General features: G+C 38.4%; 1 protein-coding gene and 1 non-coding gene across 2 annotated transcripts in view; one reads left to right on the forward strand and one right to left on the reverse strand.

Annotated features, from left to right (window-relative positions):
* The window catches only part of LOC139734670 (uncharacterized), a 45,256-nt gene that overhangs the window by 16,614 nt on the left and 7,042 nt on the right, over positions 1-21,600 (forward strand). The window contains exons 3-4 of the mRNA XM_071645458.1: positions 4,817-5,439; positions 6,097-6,396. Coding sequence (XP_071501559.1) covers positions 4,817-5,439; positions 6,097-6,396 — 923 coding nt within the window. The remainder of the gene's footprint in view (positions 1-4,816; positions 5,440-6,096; positions 6,397-21,600) is intronic.
* Positions 9,316-9,389, reverse strand: Trnaa-agc (transfer RNA alanine (anticodon AGC)). Its single transcript has one exon. It is a non-coding gene; the product is annotated as a tRNA-Ala (tRNA).

The raw sequence follows: 21,600 nt of genomic DNA on the forward strand, positions 1-21,600 counted from the left end.
AGATGGATTCAAAGTTCATTTAATGAAAATCGGTTTTGAAATGGTTGAGATATCCAAGAACCAAGTAAAACAAATCAATCCTAATATAGAAGGTTGGACCCCCTCCTTTTTTTTATAATTTGGATCGCCTTGTTTTACTTTGTTTTATTTTATTTTGGATATCCAAGCAATCTGTGTAATATGTTTAATTTTTTTTGAAGGGTATCAAAACGGCACATTTCTGGAAACGTTGTTTTCTATAAGCAATTATATAAACATTGTTTCACTTTTCCCTTATACCAATAATATAATGGCCGGCCTCTTGGATTTTTACAAAATTTATGCCGTAAAACTAGTTTTCTTTTAATAATTATTATAATATCTCGGCTTCTAAATAACCTATAGAAACTTGATTTCAACAGCTAAATTACCAGTTTTGAGGGCGAAAGAATCCGATGGTAGAGAAAAAACATAAGATTCCTCCATAGCTCCACTTGACTGACAATTTTCACTTTATTGATTGTTTTATGAGAGATCAGACATTAAAGGACAAGTTCACCTTCATATACATAAGGATTGAGAGAATGCAGCAATATTAGTAGAACACATCAGTGAAAGTTTGAGGAGAATTGGACATTCATTTCAAAAGTTATGAATATTTTAAGTATCTGCGCAGTCACTACTGGAAGAGAAGGCTACTACAGTGTATGATGTCACATGCGTACAACTATATAAGGAAAATAAAAAGAGAATTTCACAAAACTTTACTTTTTAAATAAAGTGCACATTTCTTCGACTTGCTATTGACGTATGTTAAGGGTAATATTATTCCCCCCTGCCTTCTGAAAGAGAGAAGTCAAGTGTTCTTTTGTTTATGGGAGAAAAATGGAAATATGTTGAATTTTCTTTATTCTTTCGTTATATCGTTGTACTCATGTGCCATCACAAGCTATAGTAGTCTTTTCATCCAGCCGTGACTGAGCAGAAACTTCAAAAATTCATAACTTTTGAACGGATTGTCCGATTTTGCTCAAACTCTCACTGATGTGTTCTACTAATATTGCTGCATTCACTCAACCCACATGTCTATGAAGGTGAACTTGTCCTTTAACATTCCAATAAGTCAGTGTCCATGTACAATGAACCAACATGCTCCTCATGACAGACATGGAGTTAATCTTTTAACCAGCCAACATTCCTTGCAGAAGAAAAATTCCAAAGACAAAGAAATCTATTCTTTGATAGATTGACAAATAGAAGACATGTCAGATTCAACCATAAACTCGCTTGACTTATATTTTCTGTTATCGATTGTTTTAAAGTGATCCGACATGAACGTTCCACTAAGATAGTGTACTAAAGAACCAACATGCTCATCATGGCAGAAATGGGTGTAATCGCTCACTGAGGCAGCAAACTTCCTTTACATCATTCTCATCTCAACCATCGTCACCATCAGTTTCATACTTGTTCTGAGTGTGTTCATTATTTTGACACTCACTGCTGCACCGACAGAGAATGGTGAAGAAAAAAAGTCCTTAAGGTAGCTTCAACCATAATCTCGCTTGAGTGACATTTTCTATTTGATGGACTGGTTTTCAGGTAAACGGACTTAAGTGTTTCACTTAGTGTATTTAAGAATCATCATGCCGCTCATGACAAAAATGGGTTTATTTTGTGTGTGTGTGTGTGTGTGTGGCAACTTTCTTTACACATAACATAATCGTCATCATTAGTTCAATACTTGCTCTGAGTGTCCTCATCATTCTGACACTCGCTGCCACACCAGCAAAGAAATACAATGGTTAATTAAAAGAAAATCAGCTAAATTCAACCTATCAACTCACTTGAATGACATTTTCTGTTTAACTGATTGTTTTATGAGTTATATCATTTGGTATAAATGGGTTTATTCTTTCAGGAACCACCCTTCCTGTCATTGTACATCTCCTTCATCGTCATCATTAGTTTTAGCCTTGCTCCGAGTGTCCTCATTATACTGACACTGCTGCACCGGCAAAGATCAGTGCAGAATAAGTTCTTTATTCTGCAAGAACATCTGGCAGAAGAAAAAGTCTTTTTTTCGTAGAAAACTAACCATCTTAATGTAGTATTTAGAGCTGTAAGGGCGTCTGTTATGGTTCGTTTCAGCAGGCCATCGGACTCCTTGCTGTAGCCGTACCGCAGGGGATCCAACTAAGGATTCTGCAGAGCAATCCTGGCCTATCCCTATATTCTGGCTTGAATATGGACTCTCAGGACATGCTGTCTCACAGCTCCAAGGGTAGGATGTACATTGTAGCTTGTCCTTTCTGTCATATGCTTGCAAAAGAGATGCTTTCGCAGTTCGGAGAATGGCCTTGCTGTAAATGCCTGTATTTCAATTTCAATTTCAATTTCAATTTATTTTCATATTTCTCGATGAAAAAAGACATCAAATATAACAAAATTGAATGAAATACATGATATCCAGCTGGAAACATACATAAAATATTGCAAATATATAAAACAGTGGTCGATCTATGAAGTTTGGAATCCGTGAATGAATGCTAAAGAAATATGAAGGAACCTACATGTACTTAAAAGCGAGCTTGTTGAGCGTAGGTCCCAGTTAAAGTCGAGTCAAAGATTAAGATGGGGAGCACGGGTACAACAATGACCGAAACATAGAGAAAAACAAAAAATAAAAAAGTACAATTATACAGTTATATAGCAAATTCTTCTCTAATGCAGGATTGGGGTAGGATAAGTATTGTATTGCATTGTATCGTATTTGGTGGGGGGGGGGGGTCGCATAAAATCAACTTAGCAAGAATACACAAACCATAGGCCAAATGAATCAGTATTAACTGAAATGCGGCTACATTACCTTGCTCAGCTCTGCCTTCAAGAAAATGTTCTACCGAGGGGTCCAGGAAAACCATATACACAGCAGCATTGCACACAAAAAAAAGATGATTTCAGAAAACAGTAGGCCTACACAGCTATGATCATTAAAAACAGAAAGTGCCTTAAAAAAAAACAAATAATAGTGACGTTCTGCAGCAAGGACCGAGCACACGCAGACACGTAATAACACACACACACACACACACACACACACACACATGTAAACGTATTTTGCCCATACCAACCACTATCTCGTATCTGTTGCTGTTACGCTCTTGTATACTTTTGAGCAAGGGAAAGATGAGGCAACAGAGACAAAAGCAGAGCAACTAATATCGTGCTTATGGTTGCTTGAGGCCAAGATTTGATTATGATAATTGATTACTATGCAGAGGAAATCAAAAGTACGATAATGGCTTTACGAACTCTCGAAACGAATAAAGAGATGAAAGCAGGAAATGAAGGATGTGAAAATAACACATAATACACGTATACACGCTATCGAATGATGCAGATCATAAAGTAGGGCATACACAACAATGTCCACCGCAGTTGTGGAAAAAATTATTTGTCTTCGCTTTCGATATAGCTTACGCTGATAGACCTGTTTTCCTTTGGCTTGCCTCGCCCTTAAAACTCCTTACAAAGTTAAGTTGAAACGGAATGTGGACTAAATATTGCAGTCGTGGCAATGCTCTGCTATCTAAAAGTAAAAATTCATAAATCAAATGCTTGAAGGTTTATAACAACTTTGACGTACAATTGTATATTCAACCAACAAAAGCACTCATCATGACTTTACATGACTAAGTATCAACAAACCTGCTGATAGAGTTTTATTGATTGCACTGAAAAGTGATTAAAACAGCACAAGTCTCTCATAGAGGAAACAATAACCTCAACCATTTACGTTGTTTGTACGTAAAAGAGTAATGTTTATGCTTATTTTCACCCACGGCTTCCTTCATTGATGTTGTAATGCTGGGGAGAGAATTGTCGTAACATAGTCTTCTGACAATGTAACATATAATTCCCTGTATTCCTTTCGGTTTCCATTGATGTATTCTCTAGCGTACTTCACAGCGCATCTTTATGATGGTATCAAGTGCACATGATATAGTTATCAATCTTCTTTAAAAAAGGAAAGTAATATGCATCGAGAGAAGGTGACACAAGTGGCATACGATGATTATTGGCTGATCGACGGTGGGGGCAGGGTTCAGGACTATTTAAGAAATTGCAAACTGGATTGTATAAAATGTTTAACAAAATCGAGATGAAGCGAAGCGTCGGGTAATTTCAAAGTTTTCTGAAGTAAATCAGCCGGTATTCTGGAGAAAGAAATGTCAAGATACAGACTACCTTCTAGGCGTAAACTGAGCATCGGTAACGATCGTTATGGTATTATGGCGATAATGTTTCAACTGATAGCGTGTCACGTGCCATGAAGGCACACATGATAGCGAATCCCGTGAAGAATTTGATTACAAGTCATTATCAGGTTGTTAGGATAATAATAAGAACTCTCCGTACTGGGGAGAACGCACTCCCCATCCCCCCCCCCCCCCTTCCCCAACCCGGCCCACAGTCTGCGCCCATGTATCTTACACACCGCCACGTCATGTACATAGGTGAGCTGTACCCAGGGGAAGCTTACATGTACTCGTATCGGTCGAGGTTGAAGGGAAGACTATAGACTCACGCAAACATCAAACCATCACAATACAACAGGAATGGCTGAAGAAAGAGAAGTGAGAGTGAGCACCCATAGCTATGTCAGCATGATCTGCCTCAGCCTATTTCTCAGTTTTCTCGTGTTTTTGTCTGTCGTCCCTTCGACGCCGGGGCAAAAACATTGGACTGAACTGTACAAAGTTTCTTACATCATAGCGCAGATCATAGTGGCGCTGATCATTGGGCTTGTCCTCTTCTGGTTTTCTTTCACAAGGCCGAGATACCACAGGAAACAGACCATCTTCTGGCCCAAGCAATGTCGATATTGTGCCCAGGTACTTGGTATGCTGACACAAAGGAATACATTCAGCGAACCTTCAAAGGTGCATGAGACCCCATCCCTTAATCACCCATCTTCCGTCAAGCTGTCTTCTGAATCCACGTCACAGCAAGGGTCTTCAAGGGAAGGATTCGAGAGAACTGAATCCCAGTACAACAATAATACCAGCTGTGCAGGAGAACTGTGGTACTTACGCCGGAAATCGCTCGCACAGGCTATGATCATCCTTGGTGTAATCGGCATCGTCGGGGCACCTCTGAAACTTGTCAATTTTATTCTAGATCAGCACGCAACTCTCGTGAACGTCTGTCGGGACACTTTTGCGATGGTTTTAATCCTGGTTGTCCTCCCGGCCACAATGTTGAGCATCGCCAGGTATCACGATGCCGTTTTTGTCGACACACCTCTCTTCTCGGCTGGTTTTGCCTTCCTTTGTGGTGGCTTCATGTGGTTGGCCACTTTTAAGCTCTTTTTACCCATGAGTGGACTCTTCGGCAACGCATCCTTTCCATATTGGCAAAATGGCACTGCAGACATTGCCATTCTTCCAAGTTTAGGTAGGCAGTTTAAGTTGTAAAAGCAATAATAGCATGAGTTAATAATGTCAGTTCTTGCGTCTCTCCCACTGATTTACTTAAGAACCTTCAGAAAGTATGTCATAACCTGAAGTAACATCGTACAAAATAAATCATGTTCGTCTCATCAGATGATTGAATTTTGAATAGTAACATTAATTTAATTAAAGGGAATATTCTGTGGTGTACATTTGCTTAATATTGCTAAAGGAAAATACTTAGCTATCCAGTCAGAGATATTTCACAGGAAGGAAATTACCGTCTCATTTAAAAATGTCTTGTTTTATCCTAATGGGGAACGATCCTGTTTTTGGTAAGGTGTGTAAATTGTTGTTGCTGGAAAGTTTCGTTGCTTTTGTAAAATCTTTATAAAAAATAGAAAAATGAACTATAGTCGTGCTTAGTATTGAAGTATGTTGAATGTGTCCCGTTTTATTCTTTCCTTCTCTGTAGCAAATTTGCATTGGATAAAACAGAACATTTTATGACACTAGATGCGATCTTACATAATGTTTCATTAACTTATCACAGGTGCATCTTTGATGTCCATGTATGCACAGTGCGCTTTAATCGGTACTGTATTCCTATGGACCATCTGGTCATCTATGATTAGACGACACACCCTTGATGCATACCTAGGCGAATCCAATTCAGAAATCCAGTCATTTGATCGTTCCCGATCACGACGACGCATTACCAGCTCAGGGGCGAACACCAGCCAGAGTGCCATGCGACATGTTGAGGATGAACCGTCTAGTTCACGTGATAGACATGCCCTGCTGCATCACGTGAATTGTGATACGGGCAGACAGCTAAAATCATTTACGCGCCGAGTCCTTGCGGTGTCCCTTGTTGTGGCGTTACTCTACTCCAGCGCTCGCTTCACCGTGGCTGCCTACTCTGGCACCATACTTTCTTCAAATGCCAAGTTCTACTCGAGTACTCTTTTGCATACCCTATTTTATTTACCAGTGATAATCATGTGTCTACATGTCCAGCGTCTAACGAGAGCATCGAGACGTTTTCAACAGTGTTGCCAATCTTCTTGTGCTGGCCATGTTGGCAGAGGTCTTGGAGTCGATGATGTCGTCTATCTCGTCTCTCTCTTTGGGACTTTCTTACATCGGATTTTCGACATCATACCGTATATCGCACTGACAATCCTGAATAAGAGTTTTCGAAGTATAGTAGGCCTTATGTATAAGTGTTTTCTAGTATATGCAGCATGGTTGATTTCTTCGTTTCTACACCGTGTCCGGCGCCAATACCTTTCAAATATTAATGAGGTCAAATGGACTCTGGCGACATTGGTGTACCTCGGATTTGTTAGTGCTGCGCAGTGGCTTAAAGACAGTTGGGACGAAAGATATGAGGATGGTTTCTTCGAGCCTAGGGTGTCAAAACTTATTGATTTTTTGCTGCAACCACTTGTATTAATGTTTAGGCTCATGACTTCACTTATCGCTTACGAAACCTACCATATCGTTGTATCAAAATACAAAGAAATCAGTTCAAACCACACAACAAATTATGGGACAATTCAACGTTCTCGGTAAAAGCTTGTATTACATCATCAGCGATTTACATGTGTTGTTGTTATTATTTTAATGATTTATCCTATGAAACTTATCAAAGTTGCAGCGTCTGAAAACCGTGGAGAAATTGCACACTCGTACAGTATATGAAACAATGCGTGTGAAGTCCATTTAAATTACGTGTTTATTTCCAATATGCTTATCTTGTTTATACCACATTTGAAGTTGTAGAAAAATTGTGACAAAAGTGCGTTTTTGAACATTTAAGATGGCATTCGACTGAGGGCAAAGTAATTGTTAAGAAGTCTCGCTTTTCAATTGTACTATAAAAGTTTAGGAATCTTTACTTCATGATAAAACCTTCGAATAATTCACTATAACAACGGAGCTGGCAACCGTTAGCATTGATAAATCATTGTGATTAGTAAAGATTCAAAGAAGTATTCATTATCATAATTATGGGGTTGTTAGGGATGGGATGTCACGTGCTTTAGATTGCTAGCAACGATAAACTATGAGGGGCCCAGGATTTAGCTTTGATCAATTCAAAATATTGAGATTCGAGATTTTTCTTTCGATAATTTACTATTCAGGTTCAATAACTTCAATAACATTTTACATGAAACCCTCGAATGCCATATCGGTTTCAAATCTCATTGACGGGATGGAAAGGAGTAACTTGGCAACCCTGGAATAAATGAACAAACTTAACCAGTGTGTGTGTGTTTCAAAGATAGGCCTGCACTGTAGGTCAAAGTATTCGGAATATTTGTGGATTTAAACTGCATCTTTCTGACTCCTAGGTGATTGATGTAAATCACATTATGTAATTACTCCTTTGTAACTTCATTTTCCATATTCCATTACAAATGGAATGAAAGTAAAGGTTGATGAGACATTCAAATTCAAATCATTCTCGGAAAGCACAGATAGTTATTTACATGAATCAACTATTGTACTTTCAGTAAGTCAGAAGAATGTTGCATCATGCTTGTAGGGGAATGCATCGAACAAGCACTGTTTTTGTTTGTTTCTTTGTATGTTCGTTTGTGTGTTGTTTTTTTTGGCATTCCTCCCTATCTCCAGGATTTTCAAAATTTCCGCGTTTCTTGTTTTTCTTTTTACCTAATGAATGGTATATCCATAAATTTCACCTATCATATTTTGTAATATCAATTTCGATATTGTATATATATACAATATATATATATATATATATATATATATATAGACATTTGTTGGTGAGTTTGATCAAGTTGATCAAGATATAGACAATATATATAGACATTTGTTGGTGAGTTTGATCAAGTTGATCAAGATGGATTTCTTATTATGATATATGTGATAAATTTTTGCACACGGACAAACTAACTAACGAACGAACGAACACAAAAACCAACGGTAACGAAAACATAACCTCCTCCCTTGACGGAGGTAATACAAAGTTCACGTACCAGTTGTGCTTGGTTAGTGCCTCAAGTACACATCGATACCCGTATTGCACAACTACAGTGCATGTTATCATACACTGCACTGGATAGAACGCCAAATACTAACTTATATTGCGGCCTCGATGGAATAGAACTGCACAAGAGATAATTCAGTATTTTGAGTTCTGTAGTACAGTACTGGTATATTAATAGAACATATCCTAATATTATGATAGACTCCTCGATCTGTATGTATTTTTAGTAGGTCTGGGCCCTTTACTATATCTAATTTATCAAATCCTTTTGGCTTTCAGATGCAAAGAATTCTTACCTTTAAAGGCACTATTTGCCATTTGCAGATAAAACAAAACCCAGGGTTAGTACTTCAAAATAGTTTCGAATAGAAACAACCAATGAAAAATGTTAATCAGTATAATCAATGTTAAGAATTATGTTAAATGTGCAAAATGTGAACAATAGTTATAATAAAATCATTTCGATAATAAACAATTATAGTGTTATGCTTTTTGGAAAAAGATGGTGATATCTCCTTATATTTGAGGCTTTATTGCAAAGCCTTAATACCGTAGCATGTTCTGTGATACAACTGACCTCCACAAATGCATCTTTTTTTTCTAATCAGTGCTCCCAATTGAAATAGTAACTTTTTTCATGAATTCCAAAATCCAGATGTCAGCCCTTCCTAGCTCTTCAACGCTGGAACACTCTGGACACAAACATTCTGAAATTGAATGCTGGCAACATGGGAATCCCAGCGCCAAAATCAACGTTCTATGGCACGACCGTAGTTTGGAGGGATTGTTGTTGATATATATAATATATATATATATATATATATATATATATAGTGAGAACTTTGAGGAAAGAAAATGGGTTTTCATCGGGATTCGAACCCGAAACCTCCGGATTGCTAGACCGGTGCTCTACCGACTGAGCTATTGAAAGCCCTAGATCGGTGTTCGTCCCAAACCCTTAACTCTCTATGCTCGTGTGGTCAGAAGCTATAGTGTGTGTATGTGTGCCACACACACACACACACACATTAACCTGACATAAACCCAAAGGATGTAAATCAACTTTGGAATAAATGCGAGGGATCGCCGAAGCGATGCAGCTTTTTGTAATATATTTTGAAACAAGAAAGGGAAAACTGACCAGAAACAAATAATAAATAGTGAGAACTTATATATATATATATATATATATATATACATATATTATATATACAAACATGTTGAGAATTCACGTATTGGCTCCAATATAACGAAGAATCAAGAAATAATGCATTACTGGTTTATTTCTTGATTCTTCGTTATATATATATATACATATATATACAATTATACTAATGAAGAAAGAGTCTCAAATACGCCATGGATCAAACGAGAAGTTTTTTTATTACAAAATTTTCGGTCTGCCTCAGACCTTCGTCAGTGTAAAGACAATGATAAGTTTTTATGATAACAATAATAACATATATAGTACACTGCAATCCTATATACATTTGTATATATAGGTTTATTATATATATATATATATATATATATATATATATATATTGTATATATATTTATATACAATCCTATATATATTTATTACCCAAAGCAGTGTAAAGACAATGACAAACTTTTGTCCTGTACTGTTATATACAGTACAGGACAAAAGTTTGGAGCCATCTTCAGATTTAAAAGAAAATCATACAAAACACTGCATTCTGCATTCATTCATTGACACTGAATGGGGTATGGCAGTTCCATTACATCACACAAGCATGTTTCCAACCGGTTTTGAGTGCACTTCTGTGAACCCCAGTCGGTTTTAGATATATATTCAATTTTATGCATATCACCAAAGCAAAAGTTTCCACTGGGCAATTTGTTACCGATTACCGATATTACCGGATATTACCGGTAATATCACACCAAAATTTGACTAAGACCAAATATTACCAATGTTACCATGTTATTACCCAAATACTCGGTAAAATGAGGGTTTCAACAGGGTGTTAACAGTCATTTGGGGGACCTGAAAATTGTGCTTCCATTGCTATAGGTTACTGCAATTACTCAAGTTCCCAATGTTATAACCAATTAAAGCCATTCAACATTACCCGTATTACCTCATCACTCTGTTGTAACTCGGTAAGAAAATGGTTTCAACAGGTTGGTAACAGTAATATTTTGGCCTTGAACATTGCCTTAAGAGGTGCACTATTTTTCAATTGTTTTCCTCATCAGAAACAGATCCAGCGCCATCGAGGGTCATTTATATCTTATCCTTGCATCATCAAAATAAAAAAGTAAGGAATTTATAATACTTTCATTATTACACAGTTAATATCATTTGCGTAACAGCATGGTAACATTGGTAATATTGGGTCTTAGTCAAATTTTGGTGTGATATTACCGGTAATATCCGGTAATGTCGGTAATGTCGGTAATCGCTAACAAATTGCCCAGTGGGAACCTTTGCTTTAAAGATATGCATACATATATTACGAAAATCGACTGGGGTTCACAGAAGTGCACTCAAAACCAGATAGAAACATGCTTGTGTGACGTAATGGAACTGCCATAGCCCATTCAGTGTCAATACATTTGAATGAATGCAGTGTGCAGTGTTTTGTACGATTTCCTTTTAAATCTGAGGGTGGCCCCAAAACTTTTGGCCTGTACTGTATATATATATATATATATATATATATATATATATATAATATTATACAAATGATGCATAGGATAGAGTGCGTTAGTGGAGATGTAGCGCACTCGAGGGTATTTACAATTGTGAAACATGCACTACATTGTAAATACCCGAGAGTGATCTGCATCTCCACTAACGCCACGAAATAATTCTGTGCATCGTTTGTTTTATAAAATGGGTCGAAAACTAACAGCATTTTTCACGTACCTTTGTGGGTCAATACCAGTCAGCTACATGTAGCACTCGCTCAAGAATCGATGTCCGAAGATGTTCGTCCCAAACATTTACGCACGTCGCACTCGGAAATCCCGCACATGTACTGTACGTATAAGAGTATACTGTACGTACGCCACACATGTTATGCACACAAGAAAGGCCGGCCGGCAGCCCGAGCTAGAAGTTGTTTACAGGATTGACAGCGCCTATAGTAGCGCGCGACGCACTTGTAACAACTGATTGAGTGCGCACTGCTAGTGTAAACATTGTGACGTCAGGCCGTGCATGTTAGTGAGAAATTAATGTACGCACACGTGACTCATTTCAGCGCTTCCAATTGGCTACATTCTTGAACCCATTTTATAAATATATATATATATATATATATATATATATATATATATATAGTGCATGAGGCTGAATGCACTATAACAATATAAGCACCGACAAATTCTGACTTTGCCCCGAAGGACAGTTATATTCAATGAGGCCGCAGGCTGAATTGAATATAATTGCCTGAGGGCAAATTCAGAATTTGGAGGTGCTTGGTACTTGTTATAGTGCAATAAGATGTCATACACTATGTGTTAAATAGCATACATAACCAGGCAAGATAAATTGAAAACAATACGAAAGCCTAGATCTTTTAAGACTCTACACGTGTCTAGACAATACCAGTTCCTTTGAACCTGTGTAGACAAAATCCTGAAGATCCAAATTCACCTATAGAGTCTAGACATACTAGGGTCTATATCTAACGTTTTCTAGGCCCTACGATAGGTTAGGACTAGGGGCCCTGGCCTAACGTTAGATCTACGTCACTTACGAGCAACAGAGCTAGTTAACACTTGACCATACAATAGGTCTATGGATCTAACGCCGTAACGGTAACACGTTAGACGCCATACTTACTGCACTGTGTGTCCAGGACCAGGACTAGATGATGTTTTGTAGGATTAGGGATCTACTGGATTTAAACACAAGGTTCGTGCCAGGCATCATTGAAGTCACCATTGCTGCACATGTAGATTCCGAGAGTGTGTTGTACATGTCGTAGTAAAAGTTCATAGCGTAGCGTGATCAAAGAGCGCTTAGCGTATACCGTACACACGCTGCCCATTTCCACGGCGCACTTCCGCGTAGAATGTACGGAGAAAGCGGCACAAATCTTGGGTTGACTTGCTCAATATCCGTCGGATTGATTCCTTTTTCAGAACAGTAGGAGTCCAAAATTCGTAAGGCGTATTTGATGGCATCCTTTGTTTTCTTTGTGTCCTTATTGCCTAAGATACTGTTTATATAGATCAGTCTCTGTAAAAATAGCGAACCTGTTCATTTCAGCTTCCATGTTTAAATCTACCGCTGAAAGTCTAGTCCCACACAGATAAGTTGCTGGCATAGCCAGCGAGAATTGAGAATAACGATAATATCGAGCAAAGCATATCGCGGTTGTGGCGCAATCGCGTCGATAAGGTGCGGGATTCAAGTACTCGATGATTAAAATGTGGGAGCAAAAACCGATAGACAAATCGATAGTGGGTTATCTTTTGCAATCGTTATATTTAGCGCGTACTATAACTTTTGCCATGCACTGCCGGCCTGTATCATATGCTACTTTATGTATATATAATATTGCTTCCAAAAGGCACTAAGTCCATTATTTTTCAATGTGTTTAGCGCCTTTTGGAAGCAAGTTCTTCTTTTATTTATCATATATGTAATGTTTATATACATGCATATATAAAATTATATATGAGTATCTGAATATAAGAACGACCCAAGTCCATGGAAGACCATTTCGAGTAAACTTAAATAAACTTCATCTTTTTTATTTGTCCAATAATATTCTATTTAACTGTGATGGGAAGGCAAATATACAAATTAGAACATATATTATAATGACAATTAACATTTACATTAATTGTGGAGAGGCCATTTTGTGTGAACTTGGGTCGTTGTTTGAATCATATGGACTTGGGTCATTCTTTGAATCATAATACACGATATTCTGCTATAGAGATGAGAGAAGGATGAGAGAGGGCGCTATAATATGAATGCAAAAATGACCCAAGTCATTCATTCTTACAGTCACATAAGATAACTCATTCATTTCAGGCACTTCCGGGGGTAATTAGGATTTATCAGTTATACACAGGATGAGTCCATGCATAAGCTACAATTTCCCATGTCAAATTGAATTTGGCCAAAAATTGGACTTGGGTCGTTCCTATATTCAGGTCTTCATATATATATATATATATATATATATATATATATATATATTATATATATATATATATATATATATATATAATATATATATACATATGTATATATGCGTACATAAATGAAGAGTTTGTTCGCAAAACCGATAAGTCCATATTTGCCAAATGGAGATATTTTCGATTAAAGGTCAAGAAAAATATAGAGAATAATAAGAAAATTTTTGCTTCTTTTGACCATAACTTCAAAAATGTACCTTTATATGCAGTAACCAATATATCATTTAAAAGTTATTATATTGTACTTTATGACAGAGACCAAACTTCAACATTTTCAAAAATGGACTTATCGGTTTTTGCGAACAAACTCTTCATATATAATATATGTATGTTAACCTGTATTGGTAGATTGCGCACTCGCTTGTTCAGTCTCTATACATCAAACTTAATCTGTGAGGGTATGCGTCCTCTATTGGCCCCTACTTCCCACATTTTTATTTTTCTAAATCGATTTTGGTCACATTGGTCCACTTCTTATAGGGTTAAAAGTCAGAGTTTGGACAGTGCATTATATGCGTTGCCTATAAGGAGCTGCATTAAATTCTTGACGGATTTTACTTCAAATCCGATATAGATCGGTATAATTCGCCAGTATCTTTGACAGTAGCTTGGAAGTCGCTTGTTCAGCGTTCACACACACAAAATACATAACATTGCCTGATGTTTTAAGGTCTGTTGCGACACGGATTGTCGCCCCTACACGGATTGTCGCCTCCTGCTCGGGGCGACAATCCGTGACGGGCGCTGGCGGCACGGATTGTCGCCCCCGTCACGGATTGTCGCCTGGCGACAATCCGTGACGCTTGTGCAGTTCCCAGTTTTTGACCTCGAAGGCGACAATCTGTGTTGGCAAAAAATTTGTTGCGACACGGATTGTCGCCCCGTCACGGATTGTCGCCCCGGGCTCGGGGTGGTTCCTCCGTGGTGGGATGGGTATGACTGGTAAGTTATGCGTGTGTGTGTGTGTGTGTGTGTATTGTGAGCTGCATAATATGTGATGTGTATGATTTGTTGTGTGTGTGTGTGTGTGTGTGTGTGTGTTTGTTTGTGTGTGTGTTTGGAGTATAATGATACAATATGTAGAAACTGTGCATGTGTGGTGGTTGCATAGTGGTAGAGTTTGTTTGTCTGTGTGTATACGTGTGCCTGTATGCTTACGTGTGTATTGTGGAATATAGTGGCGCTACTGTGGCAATACAAACGCCTTCAGAGTGTATGAGCACGTGTTTAAAGAATTCACACCAGCGTTGATCTAAAAATAGTATGGGTGTGTCAACCAAATATCAGCGGTGAGGCGGGCTAGGCGAGAGAGAGACCGAAAGAAAATACATACGTGGGAGGTACCCTCCCCAAATGTTATTTGTCTTTGTTCATTTTTCCCTGCAGTCATTTTCTTCCATCAGTCTTACAAACTAGAACGTCCATACCACTATTCTTTGTCCCAGAATAGGTTTGGCATGCTTTATGCATGAGCGAATAATTTCCACACGCCGTAAAAAAAATTGTCAATCGTTACTTGATTTTAGCACAAACGAACTGCCATTGCACACCGCTAATACATACGTAATACAAACAAACACCAACAAACACTCAAACAAACCTCATAATGCAAATAAACCAACTCAACACTTTTTTTCCTTGATATTTATTGATTTCATTCAAATCATTCATAAATCGACCCATTCTGGGTGCAACATGAACAAAAAAAGTTACAAATGGCAATTAGAAAAAAAACAAATCCATTTGTCAATTTATACCACAAATAATCTCACTTCAACATAGATAACTCGATTATTGTGCTGTTCGCGCTGAATTTGTTTTTGCAATTTCGGCTTCTCATACGTAGGCTAGTGTTAGCGCTTCAATAATGTAGCAGTGATTGTGTGTTAAGTGTATGCGCGCGCGCAATATATAGTAGTGTGATTTTCGGCCTTCCATAATGGGCTAGAAAGATGGCGCACGAACCGACGGTTTGCTCGTTCGTGAGTCTAGCCAAAATGCAGAAAATGTGTAAGATTATCTCACGATAGTCACAGAATTCCGGGTGGAAGTTCTTCCTCTGATGGTTCTGCGTAAGTTTACAATTATTACGTTGTTCACAGTTCTTGATAAAAGAGAATCTCAATGCCTTTTGTGTGTCCGGATATCATGAACGATCTAGCGTAAGTGACGCTAGTGTAGGTTATGTACGGTGCATATTGATATAGCGTAGGATTGACAGCTACGCACTGTGCATTGTACGTTGCGTGTAGAGTTACTGTAGTTGTAGCGCCGTAGACTCGCATTGACTTCGTGTTATCACTTGGCCGTGAGCTGATATGATGTGTAGAGCAGTAGTCAGAATTTGACTTATATGGTGGTAATACATTCAGAATTAATTCACAACTTCTGTAAAGATAGAGTTTGATTCATACAGTTAAGCAACTCAGTTTGTTGAATAAGACTTCCAGGTGAAGATTCAAAAGTAGATAGTAGGTTGGATTTGACACCAGAAACGATGAAGATTAGTGGTAATTTTGCTGTGTGGACAGTTTCAGCCTAAATAATGCACTTGGACGTCAGGATGAATAACAGACTGTCTTTTGTGTTTTTGTGCTTTGACATACGTGCTTTACGTACTATATTAATAAGTATGTGGTTTGATGTATGGTAGGCCTAGCGTACAGGCTGAAATATTTTTATATTTTTAGGTGATATGAAGTGTACGTTATTAAGGCATCTTAAGCAGCTCTGGCTTTAGGGAAAGTATAATTTACCTTGCTTAGATGTACGAAGGCAAGCGTAGTGCCACACATGTAGGCATATAATGTGTGATGTAAGTTATTTTGCGTTTTCCATACAATCCTTTGCAACTTACTGTATTATTTCACAGCTTGGGACAGGATCGCAATCGGAATGCATCCAGAAGGGTTAAGCTTCTAGGCTTGGAAGATCACAAGTCTGTAAGTCTGGTATAGGGTCTTTACATGCATATCACGGCCTCTAAATATTATTTTTCTTGTAGACATTGCAATAGAACATGAATATTGCTACAGTGTCACCTATAAAGTGTAATAATATTGATACAGTGTGACAGTGGATGGATAATGACATTATAAAGCTGCCATTTCATGATGTGTAGTGAATGCATGCATTCCGATACAAAATGTGTATGTATAATGATGCAGTACAAGATAGTGTACTATTGTTTGTTCAGAAGAAGCAAACCTTTTTGTGTTAATGGAGAATTATATCCATATACATTCAATTTATTGTGATCCAAGAAATGTATATTTGATATATTCATACAGTGTATCATTCATTGTTTCACTCACAGTTTTACCGTTTCACATTCATGCGCACACGCACTTGGGCTTGCGCATAGACAGCAAGGAGGAGAATTGATTAAAGACAAGAGTGCAACGTTCGACTCGACTGTCTTCGATTTTATTCTTGTTGTGCATGTGCATACGGTTAGCTGACTGGATAGGATCTAGTGGTACCTAGAAATCCGAGGCCAGCATAATTATAGACCAACCCTACTAATAATTTCTTCACGAGAAAGTTTTGACATGTATAGGGCCCTACCAAACCTATATTCCTTGAATGTATTGGTTTGGATCATGCAACACCTTCTTACTTACAAGGGCATATACATTAAAAAACACACAAATATATTACACAAATCTAAAATGAAATCAGTCATAAAAAACCCGACCACCCCCTCCCCTCCCAAACCGAAACAAATCTAGGGCCTACATCTATCCTAGAATCCTACCAACATCCGTCATACCATTTATAACTATCCTTCTTCAAATCCAATCCCAAACCCACCAACCCCTGATTAAACAAAACCTAAATCATCCCACACCCACATTCACAGACCCAAATACATACACACACACACACACACACACCACACACACACACACACACACGCACACGAAGGTTCGTTATTCCGAAGTTTCGTTTTTTCCGAGGCTTCATTTATCCGAAACACACAATTCCCTATACCTAGTGGTTCGTTGATCCAAAAATGAAATTCGGAATAACGAACCTTCGGAATAATGACCATTCGGACGAATGAGCCTTCGAACGAATAACGAAATGTAACCCCCTTCCCACATACCGACGCACACCCGAACCGATACCACATCCTTCCTGATGAAACGATTTCCCAATAAATAAGATAAATAAGACATAATGGACCGTATGCAGAAAAGCAGCATCCGCCCGCACGCAAGCTCCACTCCGAATTCTATACAAATCTGCCAAACAAACTCATCAAATTCAAAGCTGCTGATAAAATCAATATCAATGTTTATACCAGCAACAGCTTAATAGGTATCCCTCCCCACGCGCAGCTAAAAAACACATACGCAAAAAACTGACATAATAAACACATTCTTCCATCACACACACACACACACACACACACGCACACGCACAAACGGACACTAAATTATCATGTGCACGCGCACATACACACTTCCTTGAAGCCTCACCATGACTTTTAACATGGCATGTTTGCATGGATGTAGCCATGTAAGTTATGTGTTAGTATTTCAATGATTATATCCAGAACGATATTACCCAGCAAAAATTTAATGTGCTTCGAGGGCGGGCGACAATCCGTGCCGCCAACGCCCGTCACGGATTGTCGCCCCGAGCAGGAGGCGACAATCCGTGTAGGGGCGACAATCCGTGTCGCAACAAGGTCTCTTTTCTGCATTTAATGACCACATTTCTCTACAGGTTTTGTTCACGTTTTGTACAGAAGAGTGTATCATCAGCAAAGGCTGATCTGTCTCAGTTTTGTAGATTCCCCCTACCAGATGTTCCAACTCGTATTGGGCTGATTCCTTCTTTGTGTTGTACCATGTATTGATAGGCCTACTGTTCCCCATAATCTTTTTTTTTTCTTCAAAACTCATAATTATACCTTGATCATACTTGAATGCTGTTCCTTAAGTGTTCCGCTTTGATAGCCTCAGAACATATCTTGATAGGCATCCTTTGTGCACCATGTAGGTGGCGCTTCGAGGTGGATTTTGTTAATATTTTGTACATGTTGTATACTTGGGTGTACGATGAATAAAAATTATGATAATATCTATAGAATTATGCTGTTATTATTGGTAATGCCACCCTCAGCTTGCAGTATTTTGTAGCGTCAAAGAAATACATAGGCTGCCGATTTTCATACACTTTATGACTCTTTTTGTGAGTTGTTTTTGTTTGTCTTTCTGCTTGTTTGTTTGTTGGTTTGTTGGTTGGTTGGTTGGTTGGTTTGTTGTTTGATAGGGGAGTTTGTATGCAGATTAGTCATGTTGGGTAATTGACGACTGTGGGAGCCACATTTGATGAGAGGAAGGGATACTTCACGCTTCGTATTGAAAAAAAATGATAAATTTATGCGGAACTGATTGACAAATTGTCCTACATTGACGTAAAAAAAAAGACTGAATAAGCACATGAATTTGAAATTTATGCGGTTAGTTTGCCCAATGAGAGACTTGCGAGGTGACGATGATGATAATTAATGATAATGTTGAGATATCCCATGCATGGACACGATGAAATGAAAACTTGATGTATAGAATGATTATTATCTGCCTAGAAGCAAATGTCCTTCCTACACTGTTTATCAACACAGAGAAAAAGAATGACATAACATAAATTTCTAAAAATAATGAGTAGACAACTACTGGAAGGAATGTTAGTGGGATATATAGGGAGATTAGCATTAAGTCCCGTGACAAACTTTCGATTTTCGATAGCCATAATTCTGCCAGACCGATACTGTGTCCGGGATATAAACCGCGCGGCATGATGAAGACAGCGTTTTTCTACTTCAAAAAGAAAAACAAATAAATAAAGATTAAAAGGAAAAGCAATTGCCACTATATTCCGCATAATGATCGGTATTGCTAGTGAATTCGGTAATGCTTATTTCGATCATGATGCTATATGTGTCTTTATAATAAATATGGCTCGACAGCAATATCTTGTGTCATTAGTTCAGTTGAATATTATACACAAGATCTGAATGCAACTTTATGGCAAATCCTATAAGGTGAACACTTTGAACTGAACACTATTCTTCGCGTGTGTATGCATATTTGGCATTAACTACTGTCACCGGCTATGTAAGCCCGTGCATAATTGGTGCACATAGCACGATATCTGAACGTTACCGGGCATACACATACGACACATTGCTCTAGATTGAAGAGCGCTATGCTATCACAACACAACAGCACAGGAATCGCTGAAGAAAGAGAAGTGAGAGTGAGCACCCATAGCTATGTCAGCATGATCTGCCTCAGCCTATTTCTCAGTTTTCTCGCGTATGTGTCTGTTGGCCCTTCGACTCCAGTTGCAGCGAAGGATTGCTCGGAAATGTGCAAAGTTATCCATGTCTTGGTGCAGATCATAGTGGCTCTGATTATGGCGACTGTCCTCTTCTGGTTTTCTTTCACAAGGCCGAAATACCACAGGAAACAGACCATCTTCTGGCCGAAGCAATGTCGACATTGTGCCCAGGTACTTGGTATTCTGACACAATGTAGAGGCAGCGAACCCTCACAGGTGCAGACCCGATCCCTTCACTCACATTATGTCCAGTCGTCTTCTGATACCGCGTCACGACAAGAGTCCTCGAGGGAAAATCCTCTTTCACCACTGGATACTGACGCAATTGAAGGGGATGGAAGTCAAGAGAATCAACAAGAAAATGATGAAAGACTCGAGCCCTCTGAATCCCAGTGCATGGACGATGCCAGCTGTTCTGGAAAACTGTGGTACCTCCGCCGAAAGTCCCTGGCACAGGCTATGATAATAATGGGCTTGATCAGCTTCGTTTTAGGACCCCTCAAAGTTTTCAAGTACATTCTTCATCGGGATGTAACGCTTTTGAATATATTCGGGGACGCATTTATGATTATACTAATGCTTGGTGTGCTACCGGCCTCAATTTTGGGCATCGCCAGGCATCACGATGCTGTTTTTGTCGACATACCTCTCTTCTCGGCTGGATGTGCCTTCCTTTGTGGTGGCTTCATGTGGTTGGCCACTTTTAATATAGGTGTCCCTATTGGTGACCTTTTTATTAATGGAACCTGCCCATATTCCCAAACTCACACTCCTGACCGGTGGGATTTCATTCAGACGAGTTTAGGTAAGAAGCGTAAATATAAGCAATCGCAATTTAGGTGACGTAATAATGTTTTCTCTTTGTCAGACAGGTAGGTCATGAATATTTATGAGATATCCTCCTTGAGTGAGACGGTAGGGAATGTATACGTAAAACATTTTTTACATCTATGATATATAGAAGGAATATGTTCAAGGGGTGTAGGGTCTACTCTGGACACTGATTTGTAAATTAGAGATGATGCGGATCAGTGGAAGAATGATGCCAAAGACAAATGAAGTCTTCGTTAATCAAATCTGCACACTACTAATTGTTCCTTACCGCACTCAGTCTTCGGAACAATGTTTCTTCCTTTATGGGTTAGTACTTGTGTAACACACGTATCCAATATTTATCGTTCACAACGTGATCGCTGCCGAAATCCCATAAAACTTGTGGCGATAATTCCTTCACACACAAAAAAAGAAGAAGAAAAGAATGAGATGATTCCTTCTTAATGAATGAACACCATGATTCTCTAAAAAGATTATTTCGTCCTGGTGATAGTCTAGGTGAAAGAATAGCTGACTATACTTTCAAGGAATAATCCATCATCAACGTATTTATGGACCTCTCAAAAAGTGTCAAAAGCAAGTTAGTGATACCCTTGATCATAAAACGGCAGATATTGTCGTTATTGTTGTATCTAAAACTACGTGGTTCTGGTTTGAGAGGAACAGCATCGTCCTGGTTTGGTGATCTTTAAAGAAATCCATAACAATATGTAGTGTAATTATACAAACCTAATAAAAAAAAAAAAAAACACTCGAACAGAACTTCTG

The sequence above is a fragment of the Diadema antillarum genome, unplaced genomic scaffold, assembly GCF_040938485.1.
Source record: "Diadema antillarum isolate AM-2024a unplaced genomic scaffold, OU_Dant_1.0 seq00000538_RagTag, whole genome shotgun sequence".
Lineage (NCBI taxonomy): Eukaryota > Metazoa > Echinodermata > Echinoidea > Diadematoida > Diadematidae > Diadema > Diadema antillarum.